This window comes from Mesitornis unicolor, unplaced genomic scaffold (assembly GCF_000695765.1).
Source record: "Mesitornis unicolor isolate BGI_N332 unplaced genomic scaffold, ASM69576v1 scaffold16678, whole genome shotgun sequence".
Taxonomy (NCBI): Eukaryota; Metazoa; Chordata; class Aves; order Mesitornithiformes; family Mesitornithidae; genus Mesitornis; species Mesitornis unicolor.
Window position 1 is genome coordinate 26,245 of NW_010204019.1, and position 26,541 is coordinate 52,785.

General features: G+C 37.4%; 1 protein-coding gene across 1 annotated transcript in view; it reads left to right on the forward strand.

The window, feature by feature from the left end:
- The window catches only part of PLCB4 (phospholipase C, beta 4), a 62,704-nt gene that overhangs the window by 25,843 nt on the left and 10,320 nt on the right, over positions 1-26,541 (forward strand). Inside the window, exons 13-19 of the mRNA XM_010190929.1 lie at positions 99-187; positions 632-782; positions 3,496-3,545; positions 3,666-3,731; positions 12,392-12,507; positions 16,906-16,981; positions 23,021-23,196. Of these exons, the coding sequence (XP_010189231.1) occupies positions 99-187; positions 632-782; positions 3,496-3,545; positions 3,666-3,731; positions 12,392-12,507; positions 16,906-16,981; positions 23,021-23,196 (724 nt within the window). The remainder of the gene's footprint in view (positions 1-98; positions 188-631; positions 783-3,495; positions 3,546-3,665; positions 3,732-12,391; positions 12,508-16,905; positions 16,982-23,020; positions 23,197-26,541) is intronic.

Genomic DNA, 26,541 nt, shown 5'->3' on the forward strand with positions numbered 1-26,541 from the left:
CGTGGCTCATAACAACAGGGGTAGAATGAAGCTCTTGTAGAAGATTAATTTCTAAATGCCTCTGAAGATCGTAAAAAGTTGATTATTTTTTCTTACAGATATTGTGGATGCTTTATCAGACCCAAAGAAATTTTTGTCTATCACAGAAAAAAGAGCAGACCAAATGAGAGCTATGGGTATTGAAACTGTAAGTAGAATTTACTGACAAACATAGCCCATTTATATTCATACTATGTTCTTTTTTAAAGTTAACTGGTCCTTTTCAAATCAATGTATGTTGCCTTATCACTTCCCATTTTCAAACACAAACCTCTTTGTCCTGCTCTGAGATACATTGGCTTATCTTAGTTAACATATTCTGAAATACCATTCACTTCCTGACTTTTCACAGATTATACTAACACAACCCTTTGAAGCAGAAATTTTGAGAAATTAGAAAGGAGCCATATTTTAATAGGTAGCCATTTAAAATACTTTACAAATACTTTAATGAGTATAGTGTTGTTTGAAAGTAGGTTGCACTTTTCTTAATTATGTTTGAAGTAAGCAAGTTCAGAAATTTCCCATACTTCAACTTTTATACTATACGTAAACAACAATTAATTTATTATGTTGTGAATGTTTCTTTCAGAGTGATATAGCTGATGTACCAAATGACACTTCAAAGAATGATAGGAAAGGAAAAGCCAATAATGCCAAAGCAAATGTAACACCTCAGAGTAGCTCTGAACTTCGACCAAGTACTACTGCAGGCTTTGGATCTGGGACTGATGCTAAAAAAGGTAGACAAAAATCACATGCCCCTCTCTCAGTTCTGAAGCAATTCAGAAAGTCACAAAGAAGTACTCATTACTCAAGTTTAGTTTTGCAGTTCTATTCGTTCTTACTCTTTTAGAAGGTAACTTCTTTTGCCATTGAGAGTGGTCTCTGTCTAATTGCAGATAAAGGTTGTCTATTACTAAAATGGCTGTATAAAGCCAATGCAGCTGTATTTTACTAAGTGACCTCTTTATATAGCTATACACTAAACCTAGTGCCAATAGTAGTAACCTGCATGACTCTGGGAGTAGTTTACTAAAGATCCACTGGAGGAATGCTGATTGGAATGACTCATTTCTGGTATACTCCACAGAAACTCTTCTGCCTTTTTTTCCTCCCTCCACAAATCCCTTGGCAGAGTTGCAGAGTTAAGTAATTAAAGGTATTTAGAATTCATTGGATTCTTTAGAGATTTCCCAACAATTAGAAATGTTTTCAATATGTGGTTATACTCTGAATAGTGATTATGGAAATAGCGTATTTATTGTAAAAAATATCCATATTAAATGTTCTAATTTATAAGTGAGTATTTTTTCCTTGCTATTCACTGTTCACTCTACAATATCATCTTACAGAGTCAAATGGGGTTATTTGTTTCTCAGAGAAAAATATAATCTTATAGAGTCAAATGGGATTGTTTCTCATCTTCATTACCTGTGATGATTAAGTGAGAAAACAAAATTGAACAACTGAATGAAACACAATAAATATGTCTGTTAATGGGCCACAAGAATTAGAATCTGGTTCACTCTCTTTTCATCCATGGTGGCCCAAAGGGATTGATAGGAGTGAAAAGGAGCAGACATGGCAGAACATCTGCTCTCACATGTGTGAGAAACAAGATGCCATTTCTCTGGAGTCACTTTTGGCAGTGAAACAGATCACCTCTGACACTTGAACTCTTTCAAAGTTCTTCCCTGGCATAAAACCCAGATTATTTTGTGCAGTGAGGCATTTTCATATTTCATGTACCATCACCATGATGCGCAAGTATTAGATTTATTGTGCATTAATTAGGCATGAAATCTGTTGGAGTTGGCAACTATTTCCGGTGGCCATGGAGTCAGACCTGGTGAACAAAGTAAGTGAGTCTGCGTTTTTAAAAAAATGCTGAGGAAGTTTGTTTACACAAATGGAACACAGCACACCTGATGCAGCCCTGGTCTTAAGGCTGAGATTTTAGTACTTGTGCATTCTTGTCTGCAAACACTTTTATCCATATTCTCACATGTTAAAATAGAGCTGTTCATTTTTATATCCCATGTAATGACCCTTATTTTATATTACTTATCTCTTGGATCTTTTAAGATCCAAATAATTCTACCATTCTTACAATATACAACTCACCTTGTTATTAGAAATTACATATCCAGCAAGATAGGGTGTCTTGGGAAAGCTTTCAAATGCACAAATATGTTGTGATTTTCTGTTCTCTGACTTTCAGTAATAGCTGAGTGATTTGTTTTTTAAAACTTCAACCTCTATATTTATCTGTCCCTAAATCTGTTCCAGTCTCATTTACTAGACTAATATTAATACCATATAATTGAGCAGAATCTTACGGTGCTAAGAAAATTTAAAAAATCTTGTTACCTCAGTAGATTGCCTACCTCTCCCTTTTTTTTTCTTTTACAGCATCTGTATATTTTTCTTTTAAATTCACATTAAAGGGCAGGGGGAATCTTACAGTCCACAGACACTATTAATAGTTGTTAACAAAATATGTTTGCAGTGTGTTCATGAACATCTGAATGATTTTGTGTGAAAACTCTGAAAAAGCCTACACATTACAGCTCTCATGGCATTGTATAGACACTTTATTAATGATTACATATAGGATATGCTTAGTAGTTTAAAAAATCATAGTATGTTGCAAAACATTTATGAAAGTATAAAGATGAGATTGGGTTTTGTTTGCATTACAGTTAAGGTGATCAAAATATATTTTCATTCATCTAAATAGTACTGCTAGTCTTCTATGATAGATATGTGTGTTGTATTGAATTTGCATTAGAATTTTCACTTCTTATGATTTTGTGTTTCTCCTCCATTTTTAACACTCCTTTAGTCTTGGTGTGTACTGTTGCTTCTTTTCTCATAGACTGGTATTAACCACAGTCAAATTTTACCTCCATTAACATGTGGACTGCGTGTAAATTTTCACACACGCGATTTTTGTGTTTTAAATTGAGACGTATACTTACACTCAGTTAACCCTTTATGCAGTCATGTAGGATCTTACTGAAGAAGCATCCCCCCTGAAATGAGTGGTGACAGTGCAATCTCCAGCTATGGACCAAAATTCTGAAGTTTGTGTGGTTCAGTTTCAATGTACATAAATCGTTTGCTGTGTTTTGAGAAAAGGAGCTTCTTCAGTTCTTAGGTTGCTGTGTTTTGACACTTCAGTCCAGAACTGTGAGATGAAAATACACTCACAGATTAATTTATTTTTTCACAAGACTATTGAACAGTGCATTTGCAAAGGAAATTAACTGTATCTTTGCTATGTCTTGATGAATAATTTTCTCATTAACCTGTGATTATTTTTTATGTTATGAAAAACATTAATTTATTTCTAACTTAAGTGTAGGTTTCTGTGGTAAAACTAAAATTAAAAAGTATGAAATATACTAGTATGTATGAAATTTTAGATAAACTGTACCAATACCTTCCTAGGTATAGACCTTATTCCTCAAGTGAAGATAGAAGATTTAAAGCAAATGAAGGTAAGTATGGACACAAGCTTTTCAAGATATATTCCTAATTATTTGTTTTAAGCAGCCAGGATTTATCTGGTTAAAGTCAATACGACCGCAGAAAAATTGATCCACCTTCTCTTTTTGTAGGCTTATATAAAGCATTTAAAGAAACAGCAGAAAGAGCTGAATGCCTTAAAGAAGAAACATGCAAAGGTATGATCATTAAGAGCTCTCAGCAACACACTCTAATTGAAGAGTTGGAGCGCTCCCTAGCACAGACAGCTTCTAATTAAATTGAAGGGAAAAAGTAAGGAACAGTAGTTGCACAACCAAGAAAGGCATGTGTTTCAAGTGTACTGAAATATGCACCAGTGAGTAAATTTTCCATTTAACAACCCTTTCTATGTCTCCCTGAGTTTTGGTGCTCATTTGTTTGACCCATATAAGCATCCAAAGCTCACCTTTTTCAAATAATGATTTTATCAAGCTCCCTCTTGCATGACATATTGACAGGCAGCTTGAAAAAAAGGCAGTAATGTTGTGAGAGGGTGCTGCATTGAAGGCAGGCACTGGAGAAACTGCAAAATTGCCAAAGAAAAGTGGAATATGTAACTGAAAAATGGAATACCCTATTCCTCCTCACTTTTGTTAAAGACTTCATAGCCAGGTTTTTGCTTGGTAATGTTGGCATTGATGTCGCCAGTACATACAACACTATCACAAATATACTTTATGTTAGAAAATCACAGCAAATTTTCTCCTGCCCTTTATCATAAGAAAATCATTACTCTGGTTACAGAAAGAGGCCTAACAAGTGAAGAAAGTATCCTAAGTTCTGAATTTTTGCAATACATACAAACCCCTCCTGGCCTTTTGGGGCAGTTATTCCCTTGCTCTCTTTGACTGCGTATTTTGTTGCAAATCTGACATAATGTATTTGCCTGGGCATTTTTAATATCAGTCTTTGTGTTTATTTTCCTGACTATAGTTTGAGTGTGAGTCTTTGTCTGTACAGTGAAGTATGAAGAAGTTACGTTCAATAACTGGCATTTTTGTGAGGCTCTTAGTATTAAAAGTAGTATAAGAAAATTAAATAGTTACATTTCAAACTTCTTACTGACTCTATGCAGAAGGGAAATTGGTGATTTTTCCATTTTAGTGCTGTGTACAAAGCCCATGCTCGAGAAAAAATATCTGTCATCCACACTTCTGGGCATGGACAACTTCTAGACCTTCAAAGGACTAATGTTTTAGATGGCTTCTTATTTTTAAACACTACTTTCTCATTCATTGAGCAACATCCAGCATTTTTCTATAGCAGCTTTTTTGCAAGTGAAAATGGTACCATGGTTACATAGAAAACAGCCATACTGAATTATCTATGTCATTGATATATGTGACCTACAGTAGTATATCTTAGCCATGACTGTGCTTGCTAATGTTAAAAAATTGATCCATCTGTTCCAAGGCTTTCAACATGGTCCCCCACAGCCTCCTCCTTGAAAAAATGACAAACCACAATGTAGATAAGTGGTGGGGATCTGGCTGATGGGCCGTATCCAGAGGGTTGTAGTTCATTCTCTAACTGGCAACCAGTCACAAGTGGGGTCCCTCAGGGATCAATATTGAGCCCAAAACTATTTAATATCTTCATTAGTGATCTGGATGTTGGGATCGCGAGCTCCCTGATGAAGTTTGCTGATGACACCAAAATGAGTAGCGTATTTGACACTTCAAAGGGAGAGCCACCCTCCAAGAAGACCTGGACAGACTGGATGAGTGGGCTAGCAGGAACCGTATGAAGTTCAACACGGACAAATGTAAGGTCTTGCATCTGGGAATACATAATCCAAGAATGCATCTGAGACTGGGCTCCACCCGGCTGGAGAGCAGCCCTGTGGAAAGGCACCTGGGGGTCTTGGTGGATGACAAGCTCAACATGAGCAAACTGTGCTGCAGCTGTGAAGAAAGCCAACAGGATGCCAAGTTGCATTAAAAAGGGTTTCACCAGCAGAGATAAATAAGTCATTATTCCTCTCTACTCAGCACTGGTCAAACCACACCTTGAGTACTGTGTCCAGTTTTGGTCCCTGCTATACAAAAAAGATGTGGACAGGTTGGAAGGGGTCCAGAGAAGGGATACAAGGATGATCAGAAGACTGGAAAACCTGCCGTATGAAGAAAGGCTGAGAAAATTTGGCCTGTTCAGCCTTGCAAAGAGAAGGCTTAGGTGGGACTTTATTACCATGTACCAGTATGGAAAGGGTGGCTATCAAGAAGATGGAGACTCCCTTTTCACAAGAAGTCACATGGAGAAGATGCAGGGTAATGGACACAAGTTGCTTCTGGAGAGATTCTGATGGAACTCCAGAAGAAACTTTTTTACCATGAGATCAATTAGATATTGGAACAATCTCCCAAGGGAAGTGGTGAATTCCCCTACATTGGTCAGTTTTAAGAGTCAGCTTGACAGGGTGCTGACTCATCTCATTTAAACTATACTTTTACCTTGAGAGGTTGGATCAGATGGTCCTTGTGGTCCCTCCCAACCTGGTATTCTGTGATTCCAGCTTGCACTTACTTCCTCTAATCTGAGGGAAAAATTGCCAGCCACAGTCCGCAAATGCTGTGCACTCAGAAGGGCTTTCAGCATGAGCTCAAGCACAGCTATTTTAGGTGTGAGCCAGCCTGTCCCCTGCTGACTGGTCTTAAGTACAGAGTGCAAGTCTGTCCTAACAAGAAAGTGCCTGTCTTGAGCATCCCTTGCTAAAGGCTTCAGTAAGGGGAAGTTCTTACATTTGAAGAGAGTCTGAGCAGATCAGTGTGGCCATATTAGCTCACAGATGATCTTAAGGAGGTGCTTAGTGTACTCATCACTGGTTTCAAAGCGTTTTATCGGCTGGGGTCAAGCAGGAGAGTTGTGCTGTTAGTTTTCCACAGTCAGCTTAAGGAAACCTTTTTATTAAGCAGACTGAACTTAAAAGTTCCAGAAATATGTTGGCTCTCATTTAACCATAACAGAACAGTAACAGTAAACAGAAGGGAATTAATGGTGTTGTTTAAGGAAAGAAAAGTCCAATACTTTCTCATCTAAAATTTGCCTTGGAAAATACATTACGAAAAATGAATGCATGCAAGCGTGGAAGAAGTTGAGAGGAATAACAGGTTGAGAGGAAGGAGCTCTGATCAGTGTAGTACCTGATCTGAGTCAGAGCTAGCTAAGGAAGATGACAGCAGTAAGGATCCCTTTTACTGGCAGCATCCACTCAGTGTAGAAAAGTATTAGCAGAGCCACTGTGAAATGCTGGCTGACAGAGGTTGGTTGCTTTGCATGAAAACACATCAGTCTCAGTTTTGGCAGGATATAGGATTATTACAGCCACCACATTTCCAGATTAATACAAAAAATAACAGGTGCGAATCTTTTCAGGATGCAACACTCTCTATGTATTTCTTTGGTGCTATCTTTCTTTTTATTTAATTCTCTTTGGTGTTTCAGCCATTGTGACTCCAGCAGCCATGATAGCATTCTCCTAATATCCCTCTGTGTATTATCACTGGTTTGTTTTTCCTACATGACATAGCTCCTTACAGCTATAATACCCAATATACAGACACAGGGTTTTGTTACTAATCTGGTTTTGAGAGGGATGTTTGGGCAGCAGGAGGTACAACCTTCACTGTTCCTTTTTTCACTTTTGTATAGGAAAAAATAAGACCTCTAGTCCAAGTAGGATAGAGATCATTAGATTGATGGGAAGACCACTGTTCTTGGTATTCCCATTACTAGGCAACCAGTCTATGACTGATAAATTTGCCCTTTTCCTAATGTCAGGTTAGTGGCTTGCAAAAAATGCAAATTGTGGATTTCACAAAGTCTATGAATACTTGAAAGTTGGGATTTCACTCAGGATGGAGAATCATGTAAAAAGGTACATATATAAAGCTCTGCAAAGACAGGACAATACTTTTAAATAAATCCTGAAGGACTGTAAGGGAATAATAGAACAAGTAGAAATTAAAGGCAGGATAAACTGTAGTGAATTCTGGAGTGTCAGTTTTTCACAGCAGGTTTAGTTTCAGAGTCAGTGTGCAAGTATAGTTTCTCCACTTCAGAAGAACCCATTCAGTTCTGCAACAGAGCTGTTGCCTCTAGTTTTCTAACCCAATCCTCTGCATAGTTTGTGGCCTGGCTATGAAGGAAGAGAGAGTTGAAGGGGCCACAGTGAATATTCTCCAAGCTGTTTTAGTCTCTGAAAAAGTGAGTCTGCATCAGTATGACTGAGGGGTAGCATTGTGTTGCTGTTGGGATTGCTGAAGAACAGATGATTGCTCTTGTAGACAAAAAACATGATCCAAAACTCAGCCCATTTACTCGCATTGTGAACTAGTTTCACTTTTCAGGGCATTCTGAATCTGGAATGAGACAGATCACCATGAGAAGACAGTGTTGGTTCACCAGATATGTGAAGAATGTGGGACACCATTCTTTAAAAATGGGGGAAAAGAGCCAAGGAGTGGGAAACTAACACAGATTTCTTTGATGATGTCTTGAGAAATACAGTAATTTTTAGGGGGAGACTTGTTGTAAAGGTTATATGTAAATCTTTGTAGTTAACTTCCAGGGCAAATTCTTTGTCATCTGTTGGACAATAAGCAAAGGTGGTCCTATAAGCTGGGACAGGGGGAGGAAAAATTGAGTAAGTGTCCCTGTCAAGGAGTGAGTGAGTCTGTTTAAAATCCAGGCATATGAAATGCACCTTTTTGACACCAGTAGACAGGACTGCCAACAAGCAAAGCAGAATACTTTTGTAGTGGCACTCATTTTACAAACTATCAACCAACAATGCTGTACTATTAATTTTGTTTGACTTTTGAAAAACAGTGGCAAATTAATGTAATGATCACCATTTTAAAAAAATCTATGTTAGGAATAACTTTCTCTGAATCTTAGATCTGTAACCTTTGTGCTGGGTGATTTTACGATTTTTAAAATAATACGTCCAGCCACTTCTGCATATTGCAGAAATGTTTTTCTTTAAACAATGCATTCATAAAAACACCTACACTGGGCAGCTTTTGAAATAAAGTATTTCCTCCCTACATTCCCTGAAGTAACTTTAATCTCCCAGTATGAATATTACTGTGCAACTGCAGAATGGCTGATGTGTCTGAATGATGTCCATTGGCTTATCTCTTTTTTTTTTATCAAGTTAGATCTTGAGTACAGTTTATGTAAATGATCTGGGATGACATGGGCTGTAAAGGCAAGGAGGTGTGCATATATGAGAGTCTCAGTCACTGATTTCATCTGTTAGCAGGCTGCTTCTATGGGCCTCTACTGAATTTTAATATTTTGCAGGTGTGTCACATAGTTTTTGTGCTGTTTAATCATAGAATCATTTGATTGAAAAAAACCTTTAAGATCAAGTCCAGCCATAACCTGTCCACTACTAAACCATGTCTCTACGCACCTCATCTACCTGTCTTTTAAATACCTCCAGGGATGGTGACTTGACCACTTCCCTGGGCAGCCTTGTTCTAATCGCTGATAACCCTTTCAGTGAAGAAATGTTTCCTCATATCTCATCTAAACCTCACCTGGTGCAACATGAGGCCATTTCTTCTTGTCTTGGGTTAGACAGAAGAGGAAGGATAGTGAGGGGTTATTTTGATATATTGTCTAACAGTCAACAGCACAACAGATGATTTTAGTATACAGTTCTAGCAGTTTCAGACAAGATGGTGAGAGTCACAAGTGCCCCCTTAGGATATTTGATATGGCCATAGACAGTAACCAGAATTGCATAATTGCCACCCAAAAATATAAATTCCAGAATTCATCTCCTGCACATTTATATGAACATTGAATATACGTCATGTTCGAAATAAAGCCTAGTAAAAAAGAGCATTAAAAAAAATCTCAATTTTATCACACAAAAGTGACAGTACAAACCACTGTGGAACTCTACATTAGTCAAGTTCTGCAAAATGGATTGTTGATTTAGAAATTATAGTGTCTTTTTCTTTATTTCCTCGTTTTCTTATTCTGTAATGAGAATCCTCCAGATTTCAGTTTTCAGTTGTGCACAGGAGTATTCGTGTTGCTTTAGGGAAATGCCTGGCAGTAATAACAGTTTGTATCATAGGAACTTACTTCCTTTTCCCTTCAGTAGATTGAATTGTGATTTCCATCTGTTGTTCCCCCACTCCCCTCTTTATTGGAACTATATATAATGCTTTACTTTTTTCCATTTATAGTCTTGCTGTGTTTTGAGTCTTCTTATATTAGGTGGCCTCTCAGAACCTTGGCTGAACTGTGGCTTCTATTTGTAATATAATCATTAAATGTAATTTTTTAATATATTCATGTAAAAGCCATGTGAATTCAAACTGCAAATTCAGTGGACTTGAGGAAGTCATGACACCCCTAGCTGACGACAGTTTTATCTGCAAACATATTCGGCATAAATGTAGAATCTTGATTCCCATGCATTTCCACCTGAAACTTTGTTTGCATCTGAAAGCAAAATATAACGAGGGTGTTTTAAGATGCTGTGAAACCACTCATATTTCTTAGAATCTTGACATAAGCTTGGGATGCAGCATCCAGCTGTGATGAATTTTCCTTTGAGCATAGACTGAAAACCAAACTCGTATCGGCCTAATCCATGTTAAATAGTGTGTTCAGGGGTTGAAAGTCATATAATTCAAGGGACCTATGGTAGGGAGTTAACTCCTAGTACTCCTTGTGGCTTGCCTGTGGAGGTTGTTAGTAGCCCATTTTCCTCTTACAGCTCCATTTATATTGTGCACAAACAAATGCTTGTTCCATGAACTGGATCAGGAGGAGGACCAGGGAAGGAAACGAGGAGGATATGGTCCACAGTAGATCTGTTTCAGATACAACATAGAGTTGTGCATGAGCAGTAAGTAGCAGTAGAGGGCAGTCTGCAAAAGATTACAGTGGGTTTGTGATAAATCATGGTTGTCTTGAGGGAAAAGCAGGGAATCTAGGTCTACATGATGTGCCCTCCCAGATTGTGGAGAGATGTCACATGAGTGAGCAGATATCTCATGCTTTTCAATGTTTGCACTTAGTCTTTTATAACAGGAATTATATTGTTCTGTTCATCTAGGGGAGAGTGGGTAGTCTGAGAGATTCTCTCAGTCACTTTACCTTTGGCTGGCTGGTGCTGTCAAGCTTATGTCATTCTTTTCACTGACCATGTTTTTTCCTACCTAGTTAGTCAGTGTAAATACTCCCTGGTGAAGCTGGCATGTTTTAATGTTGATGGACTCTGTTTAGTTCCCTGTAAATCCATTGTCAAACAGAAAATTCAGTTCCCCACTCTAAAGACAAAATTTGGAAGCTGTAGGTGTTCCCCAGGGAAATGCTTCGCAGATGTTGGAGCACTTAGGTACAGCCCAGGGCTAGATTTTTAAAAGCATCACAACAATATTTGTGTTAATGTGTTAGTAAAAGAGAATGTAGAAGTCTTTAGTTAATATTTTTAGAGTAAGAAACAGTGATAAGGTAAACGCAGGTAGGTAGAAAAAAACAAAGAGCAGTAGATTAGGGAAGGTAGAATGAATATAAAATTAGCTAAACAACAAAATGTAGATAAAGTCCTGGAAGAAGCCATATTAGTTAATGCAAGGCTTTTTGTCACAGTTAGATAAAATGCAGAGCAATTGGGTATTAATAAAATAATGCAAATTAATAAACACATTGTCATGTAAATTCAGTATTTAGTGCTCTCCATCGTAGCTAAATATTTGCATCATTATGAGCAGCTGTTCTGATAAAAGAGAGAATGAAGTCAAGTTCATTAGTGAAGTCTACATGTAAGCACTGTGTTGTTTCTGGTTCAATCATGTAATGGAAAGGAATTCTCTGTATGCTAGACCCATGTCTAACATGGATTACTGATTCATTTTTTCATCATAGGAACATTTTTTTCCTCCCCTTCCATAGATAACCTCCTCTGCCACTTCACCAATGTAAGCCACATAACTATAGTAGTGACAGCAGGTTTGCATTGATGTGTAGTACTTCAAAAGTAGCCCTATAAAAAGATTGATAAAAAGATGGGTAGATGAGGTGCTTAGAGACATGGTTTAGTGGACAGGTTATGGTCAGACTCAATTATCTTTGAAAGGTCTTTTCCAACAAAATGACTTTATGATTCATATATGTCCAGTTTATCAGCATCTGCTGCACTGGGGTGTGGAGGGGAACAGGGCAGTGGTTATTTGCAGTCTGCATGTGGAGTTAAAAGTCATATTGCACAGCTTACAATCGCTTGCAAAGGGCGATGCTCTGCAACAAGGTGGAATTTCTTAATTATAAGGTTGCTGCTATTATTAGGGCTCATGGGCCAGATCTTTAGAATGTCAGTTGTTAATGATTTGATTTGTAGTTAATGTTTGGATTTTAAGATATTTGATTTGCAGTGGCCAAGAGACTAGAACTGTATTTAGTATGAGATACATAGCGGAAGGAGGAACTGGGTTGAGTTTTGTTCTTCTCTCCATTCAAAAAATGAATTATATGATCTGAGCTTGTAAATCTGATTTTTTACATTGCACTTAAGTGGACATCTATTTAAAAAAATGAAGTCTTTCCCTTCATTCTTTTGTTTTAAGGTATACCGTATTTTTAAGGTCCACTACAGATTTTCATTTTTCAAGCAAAGAAGAAATGTTTTAGCACTTATGGTGGCATATCTGGAACCTTTAATACCAGATGTCTAAACCAGATTGAATTCCATTGTCAAAGTTACCTGTTCATATACTGATATTTTTACGTTGTGAGAAAACTAAACGTTAAAAATCCAGCAACCTAATTGTAAGGTCCTACTGTTTTCCAGGAGCACAGCGCTATGCAGAAGTTGCACTGTACACAAATTGACAAAGTAGTGGCACAATATGATAAAGAGAAGGTATCATATGAGAAAATGTTAGAGAAGGCAATCAAGAAGAAGGGGTAAGATTATTTTAATTTTTTTGAGACTTAAAATAGATTTTATGCTTTTATGTGGAATAAAACATTCATTAAGAGGTCATTCAGATTAATGAATTGCAGCTTCAATCAGCATCCTACTCATCAAACTGAGTATGAGCTGCTCGAAGGCTCTACCAGTGAACCTTAATGTTGTACTTCCTTTGCCTTTCTATAGTCTTCTACTATCAGAGTTTTTAAAGTAAAAGCAGAGGATTTGCCTCAAATTTTCATTTCCGTGGTCTGATCTGTTCTCACTGCATTCCCCAGGGAATGTTCAGTGAGAGCAGACTAAGGTCAGTAGCTCTAATGACCAGAAAGTAGCAATGATTTGATTTTAAGGAAAAAACAGGCTTCTAAATCTTGAATGTTTTAGAATAATAGTGTTTTGCTGTGCTGTCAAGTTGAAGTTTCTTTTTAACCAAAAAAACCTCTTCAGGTCCTCAGCTGGGATAAATCTGTGTTACTTCTTTCACTTGAGTGAAGCTGTTTTGGTTTGCACTAGCTGATGGCCTGGGACATTATCTGTGTGACTCTCTTAATTGTCCCAGAAAAGTTCCTGCAGCATACTGGTAATTTTAACAAAACCTCCCTCTTACAGTCCCATTTGGAACTGCGTAGCAGGACCCGCTGTTGCCATGCTGCTGTTGTGTAATCTGGCAGCAGTTTCTCCTCTCCACCTCTCACCCTATGACTGGCATTTCATTGAGACAGTGGTTTATACTGTAATACTGTGACCTAAAGCAGGAATTACTTTGTTTAGCTCTAAATCAAGCTATGCCAGTAGTTACTCTTAATTTCATATTGTTGTCACCTGGCAACAACTGTCAACCAATTCACTCACTGAATATTAAATATAGATGCCTCTTTGGCATTGGATTCTTCCACAAATACTTTTTGTTTTACTAATTATTTGGAATGGCATTTGTTTTTGAGTGTGCATGTTATAACTTGCAACAGAACAGAACTGCCAGAAGTAAACAAGGTAAGGAGAATTCACCTCAGTAAATCATTAAAAGCTCACAAACTCTTTAAAAAACTGATGTTGGTTGGTTGTTTTTTTTGTCCAAGAAAAGAGAAAGTACCACCCAAGAAAAGTTCCCAAATACTTCTAATCCACGTTCCTTCCAGAAAATTACTACTTCTCCAAACAGAGAGGGAACAACTACAGGACTAATTAATGTGGCTTTGATTCAATTTCCACTGAATATAATGCAGCAGAAGGTTACTGATATAGCTGGATTTATAATTACAGTCAGGGTATTTACTACAGTGGCAGTGAAGTAAGCCCTGGACACTGTAATTATTGTGGGGGCAGAAAGGTTTCCTCTTGCTCTGGTATTTAAGAATCTCATATCAGAAGAGTCATGAATCAGTATTCCTGTTGACCTGAGAAGAAGACAGTGCCTCTGCCCATCTAGGCAAAACAGTAAATGAAGATGTGTCATAAAGTTACAGGTAGTAATGGCTGACTCTCTGCAGCAAATAGTGGAAAGTGCTGGGTAACAATGCTTTCCAGAGTAACCTCAAATGGGACAAGTATAAAAGTAGTTGATAATTTGATTCCTGCATTGAGATCACATCATTGGCTACTTGCAGTGTCTTGTCTTAATTTTATAACACTTCTCTTGTGGACACCAAAGCCTTTGTGAAAGTTTTAAATTATCATAAACAGTTTTTTTTTAAATAAAAAGAAGTTGGAAATTACTATCCAGAATCAGATCCAATACACAGCCAAATACTGTTCCTTGCCATGACTCTGTAATTTCCATGGACCCCAGAGCTCTCAGTCATAGCCCTTCAGTGTTACAAGAATAACTATTGGTATCTAATTAACAGCTAAATCAAATCCAGTATCAGCACAGACTTTCTGTGAAAACACTTTTTAATTTTACATTAAAGTGTCTTCAAGGCTTCCTTCAGGGTCATTGTATATGCAACCCTGAAAGCCCATTCAGCAAGGTGCTTATTCACACATTTCTCTTCACCCCAGCTGTGCAGTATATTTAAGAACATGCTTAAAAGTGAACACATTGGTTGAGACTTGAAGACTTTATTCAGCTGAAATGATCTGATGAATAAGGGGTCCTGGGTTCAGAGAGTACAGGACATGCTCCATTTCCTTGGCTACCACTTTGGAGCTTTTGTAAGAATTAAAAGTTTTAAAAGAACATGTAAAATGTTTCATACTGAAATTGTCAGGTATTTTATGAAAAAAAGGCTTTTTGCTAGGTGTATAGAAGACTTTCTCTTCTAATTTTGTTGTGCAGTTTTTCATGGTCCATTTCTGCCACATGGTGTGACAAATGTCAACTGCATATTGTTCAGCAAAGTAGAATTTTTTAATCACATGCTAATTCACTGACAGATGGACAGGGCTTTGCTCCCTGTGCTATTTCTGTTGTACAGATGCTTACAAATCTCGGAGAGGCTTATGGGGACATGTATGCTCATGTTCCGACTCTGAAATGGAGTTGAGGGCGCATAAAGATCCTTCTGATTTATTTGGACTGTTCAGAAATTCAAGTGTATATGTGTGCATAAGCATGAAAATGTGACATTGGGTTGGACTGTCCCTGGATATCTGTTCCCAACTGTGACTCGATGGCTCAACCCTGGAGTATGCCACTGCAGTTGGGCCAATCCTTGTTACGTCTAGCCTGGCTGGAAGTTGCCTCAAGATATAATGAAAGCTGCATTTCCAGACAAGGGATCAGCTGGTTGTTTTGATTACTGGGATTCTGAAAAGTTTAGTGATTGAGCCAATGAGACTAAGCTGGGATAAAATATATTTGATTCATCTAAGGAGCAGTCTCTTTCATGGTGTATGACAAATCATGTATGAATTGTAGCCAGACTGATCACAGCTACCCACATGCATAATCAAAGACACTTTTTTTGCAGCTGTTTCTTTTTCAGGCAGAGGTAATAGTGGTCAGAATTTGTCATTATGGCTTTATATTACTTCTGCAGTGTCAAATGAGTGTTAGAAATCTCTACAAAAATTTCTTCGCTATGACTAGAGAACAAATGACTAGTCCTTCTGGTGGCCCTTGGGAACACAAGGCACATCACACTGCTATATTCAGTAACGGGTTTTCTGGTACTGTCTGGTGATAAAGCTTTCTGCTAATTTCCATAAGTTTAGCACTACTTTGATATTAAAATAGGATTTAAACTTGTTAAAAAGTTTCATAAATCTCCTTTTCTAGAGCAAATATGGATTAATGTTACTGCAGTCAAGCAATAACCATTCTTATTAAGACCAGCTTCAGATGAAAAAATGAATGTGGCTCCGTCCACTCAGTGGAGTTAAACCATTTTACATCAGTGGATGATCTGACACAGAAATATTACAGTAATGCTAAAACAGTCTCCTTTCAATATACTGTATTATTCCAAGCAAAAAAAAAAAACTCAAACAAACAACAGAGATCTCCACTGTGTGTGTTTGTATTCTGTTGTAAAAACACCTCTCCCCAAAAAAGGGAGCAAGAAGACTGGTAAAGATGGAGCTTTTTACTCTTCAAAAATTGATTACTTTGGTGAGACAGTAGTTGAAATTCCACTTGTAACTGCAAAGGAATAGTTTTTCTGTGCATCTATCCCACCCAGTGTGCAGCCCAAGTCATTTGGCTTACAGAAAGAAGTTCTGAGGGTGACAGGTAGAAGTCATCCATCTCCTAACCCAGAGGCACATCAGGGGACCTTCAGCATGGGTCCTCTGCAGACATTTTACCAACCTGTTCCTTAGAGTCATGCACTCCTCCTGCATTAAACAAGCTTTGCAACTTGCATTTAAGCCCATTAACTTTACCCAAACACAAAGGCCATGCTGTATTCAGCTTTTTGCAGGACTGAGGGCTATCTTCAAGATTTCTTGCTTTCCAAGTCATGTAAGGAAACTAATGGCTTACACTTTCAATAGGCATTCAAATTTAATATGCCCAAGTTTCCCAGTGAGGTAGTTATTCAAATGACTTCTTTTTCTCTGCCCTATTGAAAAAAAAGGTAGCAAAAATTACTTCAAATACTGAGGATAAAATCATGGCAAGGCAATGAATAGGCCTCTAAGTTTTCAGGAGAAACTGGTTTCTCTTGGCAGGGTATTTTGAGCCTGGAAAGAGAACCAAATACCATAAATGGGGATCCTTGATGTATCCCCAGTAGCAGAATAGTTGCTGGGCCAATCGAGTGAAGTTTGAATTGAATGATCATTACTCCAACAATATTTTGCAAGTTGTGAATAAATTGCCAGAAGAAATAATTCTATTCTAACACACTACAGCACTTTAACTTTGATTAACATTTTAATTAGTAAGAGCTGACTGAATGGGAAGATGTTTAACTTGTGGCACACATTTGCAATTTTCCTTTTTTTAGAGGAAGTAATTGTCTTGAATTGAAGAAAGAAACGGAAATTAAAATTCAGACACTAACATCAGATCACAAATCTAAGGTAAGCAAACAGCCAATTTTTACACATGCAACATCTGAAAGAGATTTTGAGACCCAGTGGTAGTTAATTTTCTTGGAATCTTATGAATGATTTTCAGCAATAATAACATGTTGAAAAGAATGGCAGTAATTGAGTGTCTAAAAGTGTTTCTTAAAAAAATTTTGAAAAGCAACATCAATTTCCTGCCCTTTTAAAATTATTGAAGAAAGTGCCATATTCATGCTTCATGAAACTAAACTGGTCATTTGTGTCGGTTCTAGCTAAACAGAGACAAATATATTCTGTATGAAATTTGGATGCTAAATACTTTCTCAAAATATATACATAAAGAAGTTTCTTTTCATTTTCCCTCATTGTCACCATGAACAATACTTGCTAGTCTGTCTCTTAGGGAAGGAGGAGTCCAAGTTGCTCTGGATCCAGGTGCATTCTCCATTTTTCTTCTCCATTCCTTGGCTGCATTGTTATCTCCAGGGTGCTGGAGAATGAAAGTGCTCTGAGAGTCAACTTCAGTTCATTTGAAAAAGCTCTGCTCAAGCTGTGATTCGTGGCTCACATTGAGTTGCTTAGAGCTGCTTCCTCTGCACTTCCCCTACCACTACTATGCTCGCTGACTTTGTACTTTCTTTGAAAGTTTTATCTACTGCTATTTGATGCGCTTTCAAGTTTCTGAAAGACATCCAGACTAGAGGGTGGCAAGCACACTAGAAGACACATTCATGTACAAAATGCTCTGGAGGGAGAAGAGTACAGGAGACTGACCTCAGTACAGGAGCTGAAAACCTGCTGAAAGCTGAAACCTGCACAAAGAATCAGACAAGTACAGAAAATACAAGCAAAAGTAGCCACATCTTAGAGACTAGAATAAGGTCATTTCCATCTTTTCTTCTCCTAATTTTATTCTTTGGTATTATTATTTCATGTGGAGAAGATCCTCATTTTCTAAACAAGGTTTATGTCTTTGTGTTGCTTACCTGCTCAGCCAAAGATGTAGGAAAATCCCCAGGAATAAAACCTAGTGTACCGTCTTGTCTCTCTATCTCCTTCTCCTTTGTAAAGTCCAGAATCCTTTCCTTAAATAAAAGCAAATTTATTGACAACTTTTAAAAAGATAATTCATTAATTTCTTAGTGAATTAAACTCTTTGAGGAGCACTAGCTCCCTATCATCCAGACATAAGCTCCAAAACTCACTTGAAGTTATATTGTTTAGAAAATTCTTTGCTATGATCTCTGCTTCTTGCCTGTGTCATTCATAGTCTGAAGTTTAGGTGTGATTTGTACACAAGGAACATCCAAGTGTTCATTAATCTTCCAAATCCAATAAATGTGACTCATGTTTTCCCGTTCCACAAATGTATGCAGTTTTTGAGCACTTAAAATCCTGCTTTCAAACTGCTCTCCTTCAGTTTAATCCATACCTGAAAAATGGGTTTATTTTTGTCCACTCCCATGTGAGGTGTTAGGATGACATTTTCAAAAGAGACTTAAATGTAAGCTCCTTTGAAATACCAAGCCTCTGTGTGTTGGATGATTCCTGAAGAACTCTTCTGCAAGTCATCTACTTCTGTGCTTTTCTCTAGGTCAGTGATTTCAATATCTTGCTCACTGTGGTTCCATCAAAATTGTCCAGATTATGTAACAATTTTACTATTCTCACAGACTTTTTTTGTTTCAATTGCTAGGTGTGGACCCTTGAGTTATTCCTGGAGATAATTCAAAGGTTTGCAAGCAACAATTTGGAAAACAGTGCTCAAGACCATAGGGAAATTAACTCTTCTCCTAGATGAAAGTAAATGCAATTAAATTAGATTAAATTCTTAGATGCTGAATGCATTACACTGATATAGTGAGAGTGTGATTAATTAATGGTTGTATAGCGTTTCTTAGCATTCGGCTGACTAATTTTGATACCAGTTTGTATCATAATTCAGCTTTAATTACAGCTCATGTCCTCCAGTGCAGATTTGTATCGCAATGTGCATGTACAATATTAGCACCAAAGAGACCTTTTCATCTACAGAAGTCTTCCTGTCATGAGGAAACACCCAGCCCAAGTTTGGCATAAAATATTTAAATTAGATCAGAATATCCCAATGTGTACTTTGCACAAAATTAACCTAGCAGATGCAAATTACTCACCTGCATTAGAAAAGTGGGTCCCAATATCAAGCAAGCAGAGGATGAAAAGAAAAAAGGAAAGATTACTTCAAAGATTATTCCTGTTTGAACTTAGTGACTAAACAAACATCTTGCATATATGCTGTGCAAAAGAAAGTTCCTTATCAAGATTTTAATTAGTCTCTTAGGCCCAGGGTAGGAACAGATGAAAGGACAGGATTGCAAACAATGTCTGTAGAACAGGAAAGAAAGCAGTTAGCTAATGGTTATTTTTCTTATCCTTTTGGGTGGGCAACACTACCTTAAGAGTGGAAAGTAGGACAAGAGCATAGCCCAGTGCAAATGAAATAGCAATTTTAACCGTGATGCTAATAAATTGGAGAAAAGCAGGGATGTACACTGAATTTAGTACATCTGGACTTTGAAGTGTATCATAGATCTGCTGCAAAATTGGATTTCAGATGATTTAATGGTCTCGAGTTCTAAGGTTGTCTGAATCTGAGTCAAATTGGGTATTGCAAGTCTTGTAACTGGTGTATGGCAAATCTCTTATATCCTTCTCATCAAGTTCTATCTTGCTGAAACGAGACTTCTAGCTTGCAGGATATTTAAGGAAAATCTTCCCTTTCTCTCCCACCCTTAGAGAAAAACTTGTTTTATGAGGAGCTGTACCTGCTTCTTAGACTGCATGCTGTTTTTGAAATTAGTAGCATATCACTAGCACATCTGTCCATGAACACAGGCAAGTTTTTATTATTCTTACTTTCTGTCTTCTCAGACCTCATTCATGTTTATAAATATTTAAAGGGTGAGTGTCACGAGGATGGAGCCAGGCTCTTCTCGGTGACAGACAATGATAGGACAAGGGGTAATGGACACAAGCTGGAACACAGGAGGTTCCACTTAAATTTGAGAAGAAACTTCTTCTCAGTGAGGGTGACAGAGCACTGGAACAGGCTGCCCAGAGAGGTTGTGGAGTCTCCTTCTCTGGAGACATTCAAAACCCGCCTGGACGCCTTCCTGTGCAACCTCATCTAGGTGTTCCTGCTCCGGCAGGGGGATTGGACTAGATGATCTTTTGAGGTCCCTTCCAATCCCTAACGTTCTGTGATTCTGTGATTACATCCTTAAAGTATTGCCATTCTTAAATCTCCTTGCAGGTTTCTTCTTTGGGATTTGGAAGCAGTGATCCTTTTGGGTCCCTTCCAACTTGAGATATTCTATGATTCTTTGGTATCAGTGTAGCTGAGATAGGATTACCGCTTTCATGTTCCTCTGTAGTGTATAATAGTAACCATTTAAAAGCAATGATCACATTATTTGCAGTGGGCCCGTGAGTCTCTGTTTCTCTGCATTTGTTTGGGCTTTGTAAACACTCTTTGCATTTAAGTCACAAAATACTTGCTTTCACCATGGCTTCCACTATTTATACACTTACTTGTTTCACTATTTTATTAAGTCATGATTCTTTTTTAAAGCAAAGATTGTTTTGCATTTCCTTTACAGTGTAAGGAGGCTTTAAATAAAAGCAAACTTGTTTTTGTTTACAGGGATGTCTGCCTGTCCTTTTAGGGCAATGTAAAATGCTCTTACTGTGACTAGAAATGACATCTCATATGGAAATATCCCCTGCAGTCTCTAGTATTTCAAATTAGTCTAAAACCCAGTCTTAAGTGGCAGACTGTATGGAGGAGTCACACAGCAGCAAGCAGTGGAGGGGAATACTTGGCCAGCTCTGACACAGTTCCTGCTACATTTTTATTGATGTTTGAAAGGAAGCAGAGCATTCTCTGCAGGAAGGCAGATTAAGTCACAAATCTGTGTAAGGAACCACATGTTGGCTCCTGTGTCAAGATGTGTGGTACACAAGTGTGATTTGCTGCTGCTTCTGGTCTGCCTGCTTCCTGGGACACATAACAGCACTTGCCTTTTTAAAATATTAATACTTTCTAACATTGTGACCATAGAAGTTTTCTGAGTATGTGGTACCTCTTCTGCTGTGGTCCCAATTACACCCAGGACTTTGGATCTACCTGTACCTTTTTTCCTCCAAATTGTGGATGGAGCTGACTCCATCTGGAAACTGCATTGAAAATAAATGAATAAGGAATGGGTTTTCCTGAGAACTTCAGCCATTACTTAATTTTAGCTCCCCTGAAGTCGACTCTGAGTCTCCCTGGGAGCCAATAAACCGAAAGAGGTCACTATTGAGAGGAGATTCATGCAACCTAACTGAAGTGTCTAGTTGCTTGAGGCCCTTTAGATGTGAGAGAGGCATAAATCCCACTTTGAAACTCTTCACATAGGTAATACAGGAAGCTTGGACTAAACTTGGTCCTAACTTAAGTGCCTTAGGTGGATGCCAGACATGAGCTGGAGTGTCTGCCCTGCAACCTTTCAAAAACTCCATCTGAAAAGTGAGTGTCTCTTCCTTACCAACTTCCAATTTATTTTGCCTAATTCTAAAACTGAATCGTCATGTTTTTGTAGGTCTGAAGGCAGTATCTTTTTAAAGATACTACTGCCACTAACTGCTCCACATCCTTCAGTGTACTTACTACTTTATAGTTGATAGGCTCTGGTGTAGTAGTACCCTTACCTACATGCACAAAAATAAGTGTGGCTCATTTTGCTGGAAGTACACTCGCCCTTAAACACCCTGATGAATTAGGCCTTTATTAGTCATGCTAATCTCCTGCCTCAAAATGCTTTTGTGTTTTTCTGGCAGCTGCAGAAAACCCCAGGTAGCTCTCTGTTAACTGCTGTGGTAGTCACCCTGATCTGTTACAAAATTACACACTTTTTTTTTATTAGGAGTCCAGCTTTATTACACAACATAAGCTTTGTATAGGAGGGCCTTCAGAAAAGCTTCTCCAGGGCAGAATGGAGGCTGTTACGGTCCCCTCTTTTTTCACCATCATCAGTGTGTGCAGGAGAGTCTCTTCTGCATTATGCAGAGCCCACATGTGGGCTCACACGTAAAACACTGGCATCAATCTTTCACTTTCTGAGCAATATGGTGGCAGTTTTTTATTTTAAAAATAAGGTTTAGCTTTCATAGAAGATGACCCAGATGCTATTAGTTACCATTGTAGCAGTTGAAGTGACTGCATGAAAATAGGTTTATTGTGAGGCATATTTTGTATACTGTTTATGGAAAAGTAGGATAGCTTGTCAAAATAACCAAAGATAATTACTGAAGGATAGTAAAATATGTTTTTCTATTGGCTTCTTTTTCTAAATAATTGAGTGCAATATATTATTATAACAACAACTCTGCTGATTTAGACTTCTTCATATTGTCTCTTGGGAACTTTCCAAAACTTTAATCTCATTATTCTTGTGAGTCTTGGGAGCATCCTGCTGACTTAATGAATATAAAACAAAGATACATAGCACATCTTCAGATTCAGGTTGTATTAAATACATGATTTCTCTGTAAACTGACTGTGTTTGTAAAACTCTTTCCACAAAATCAAAGACTGTATTTAAGCTCTCATAGAAATCCTGCTCACTAGATTTTTTCCATTCTTAATTTCAATATTTTTAATTTTTTTTTTTCTTAGCAATCAAAAATGTGAAACCGTTTTATTATGAACTCAGTGTTAGAGAAGGTTTTAAAATAACAGTACTATAGTCAAGAGCATAAAATGCAGCCAATTTGTTCAGGGCACTTGAGATAATAGAGCTCTAATAGTAAGGGTTGTTTTACATCTGTTTTTGTAATATACTCTAGCATCCTCAGTGGCTTTGTTACTCTGTGAAGAAACTTCATTTGTGTAACTTCATTTTTCACAATTTAGCTGCATTTTTTATAATCTTTTTTGTTATTATCTTTACTTCATCTTCAGTTGCAGTAATAGTTGACCTCCTAGCTTAGCTGAGAACCTTTAGCAAAGCTGCTGTTACTTCTCTACAGGTTAAAGAGATTGTGGCACAGCACACTAAAGAGTGGTCTGAGATGATCAATACGCACAGTGCTGAAGAGCAAGAAATCCGTGATTTACACTTGAACCAACAGTGTGAACTACTGAAGAAACTGCTGATTAATGCTCATGAACAACAAACCCAGCAGCTAAAATTTTCACATGACAGGTGAGAAGGGCAGTGATACCTGATAAGGGTTTTGTATGTCTGCTTTGTATAATGTTTTTGTTTCTTGTGTTGATAGCTCCTGTACTGCTGTCAAACATACTGGACTGTATGCATGGTAGGAATAAAATAAGTGATCATACAAGGTTTAGATAGATGCAGGAATGGACTTCTTAGCTGGTTTGGATTATCTGAACTTCCTTAAAGGTAGCAGATGCGATGAAGTGGTGGTAGTTTGCATCAAGTGTAGATGCAAACTGGTGTTCCTGGCCTTTACCCAGAATCTTTAATTCAGAGGCTGGAAACTGAGAAGTATCAAATATGGAAATATCCTTTGGAGTTGCTAGCAGTTGCAGATGCGTGTGTTTATAACATTGGTGATTATAAGAAAGATCCACGAAAACTAAGATCATAAAAACAACAGGTAGCAGGATAAGCTATATTAGATTGATGTACTGTCTTCATAAATATACTGTCCTAATCACTGGGAATACAGAAGATATGGCATGGCACCACTGTCTTGTTGCCTTTGTAATTAACCATCCTGCCTAATTTGAATTTAAAAAAAAAATATTAAATACTCATCATATCCATGGTGTTAAAAATGGCAGTAAGTAGAGGAATCATTTTTTATGCTATGATCTATTACGCAAAGCAGCCTAAAAGTATATGAATGCAAAATCTGTGTGTACATACATACATATTCATATGGAATTGTCTTCAGCATCTTTCACATAAAAAGCATGAGGAAAAGGGAATAAATAAATCACGTATGAAGAAGGAATTGAATTTATTTTTTAAGTTTCTGAGTGAAAAAACAGTTTCTCTTTGCATCTGAGAGAACACATGCTGGGACCTGCAAGATTTCCATCCAGCAGAGAATTTTCCCAGCAACAGGCTTTTAGTGAGCTCATCTTTATGTTAAACCCATGTATTCAAGCTGTCCTGCAAAAGTCCAAAACCTGTTAATTATAATACAAATGCATTATTCAAAAGATTCTAAGCAGATAAAGATGCAGTTCTTGATACTGTATCTCTAAAGCATACCTGACTACATCATGCCAGAGAAGTACCATCAGTATTTTTAAGAGTCTTGTTTTCTGTCTTACTTGAAATTTGCTGTGGTGCTTAGAAGATAATTTACTGATGTATAGCCTGTTTGTGGAATAATACTTTTTTCCTCTCATTTTTTTGAAAGTAGGTTTTTGTTTTCTGTACATATTTTCTTATTCTCCTAACTTTGCTGAAGGCTGTCATTGTAGGCAGCCATTCTGTCTACACTAGGACAAGGTTTGATTTGGGGTTTTTTTAAGCTTTTTTTTCATAGTTTTTGTCTTCCGGTTTGAATTTCTGTCTCTCTACATTGTTTAAATAGCCCTATATTGTTTCTTGTAAATGGTTCTTATATTCTTATTAATGGATCTTGCTCTCTTATTAGAAATCATTTATGTTCAGTCCATGTATTGTTCTGTTTTCAGAGCTACTAAAAACCAGACCTCAAAATGCACATTCTGATACATACTGAGAACTTTTTCTTCTCAGTTGTCCTAGGAGTAATAACCTTCAACATTCTTTCTGCTTTATTCATTGCAATTAGTGTGTTTCTGCGTATTTGGGAATTTGTGTGTAACCTCAAATGTGCAGACTGGGGACTTTTCTGTGTAAAACAAATTTAAGGCTGTGTCTGAATCTATGAATATTTCAGAAGAATTTGGAATGTGAAATATTGAAATGTGGATAATAATGCCCCAAAGATTTGTGAACTTTTTAATATAATATATTGTGTGTAGGAATAAGTATACATTTATCTGTATAGGTGTATGTAATAGCCAGGATATAACTCAGGAAACCATAGGAAAAAAGAATCTATTTGAGAGCAGCGTGGGAGGTGGACCATGCTCTCAGCATACTGTTCTCGCTGCTTCCCGCTCTGTGAGCTGCAGTAATGAGTTAGCTATCACAACAGAGGACACAAGGGTAGCAGGAAAGAGCAGTAATCTAAAGGGATGTAGTTATCTGCTGTAGGGTAGATACTTCTCATCCATGTGCAGTACAAAAAGCAATTACACTTTGTGCTTTGAGCTCATTTAAAAACAAAGCAGAAGACAGCAGATACTACTAGAAATCTGAAGCTTATCGAACTCTGGGGATGCTGTGCCCCATGCCACCCCACACTGGGTTAGCTTGACTGACTTGGAAGTAGTGAGCTTGTAGTGTTTTAGAAATTGGGGAAATGAAGCTGTTATTCACAAGCATTATGTGCTCCAGATAAAATAGCATGAGAAAGAAAAATTGTGTGGTTTTTATTTAGTAGAAGAAGAGTTGACTAGTCATGTGAACAATACTGGTGACATAAAGTTAAATGTTATTGCACTTTAATGTCATCTAAATATATGTATAAATTACAAGGATAGACTTACATTGCTTTAAGTATCCCTTTAAAAGACACGTTTTTATAAATTTCAGAGTTAAAGTCAGTATGATACAATAGGAAATCAGCAGGTAAATCTTGCAGTTTGTGTCACATTTCTCAGAATCCTTTTTTTCTTTACCATCCTGCTGTATCTACTTCTTCCAGTTAACTCTGGCTACAGGCATCACCACCACTTATGAGTAGGAGAGAGTTCTTTAATGGTGGCATAGTGCTGCCAGCCAGGGCAGCATGGGCTAAACTGGAGACTTGACATGAAGCCCCCCCACCAGGCAGTTGAGCAGTGAACTGACACTAGAAATTTGGCCCCTTCTTTGAGAAGCGCTATTTTAGAAACAAAGAGTGGTCCCTACAAGTGCTGCTTCATGATTTTAAAAGGAAGATAAGATTTTTCATTTCTTCTGTTAATAATACGTTTTATTTCTTGCAAGCAGTGAAAACCCAACATGCCCAGAAAGACCCAACAGCAGTGCAACTCAGAGCTAGATTAGAGTTCACAGAATAAACAGTTGCATATAGATGTGTTGGCTCTTTCAGCCATATCCATGGCTAAAGCCTCATTTTGAAATCATCAGTGATGCACAGTAGTTCTCTAATCCTCTTAACTTCTTTCACTCTAAAATTATATCTGATGCAAACAGGATAAATCAGTTTAAACACCTACACGTAACTTTTTTCATATCCTTGAGCACAGTAATAAAAATAAATTATTTCAGTACTGCTCTTAAAACAGTGTGCTTGAAAATTACTTCAAATTCAATATAGAAAATAAAAGCTTTTATTTGAAGGAAGGACTGCTGGAATGAAATGTGCTCTCAACACAATATTTTTTAGAACACAGTCTAATTTTTGCTGTGATACCACTGCTTTTAAATCTGTATTCAGGAAATGTTTCACTTCATGAATTCTTGTAGGGA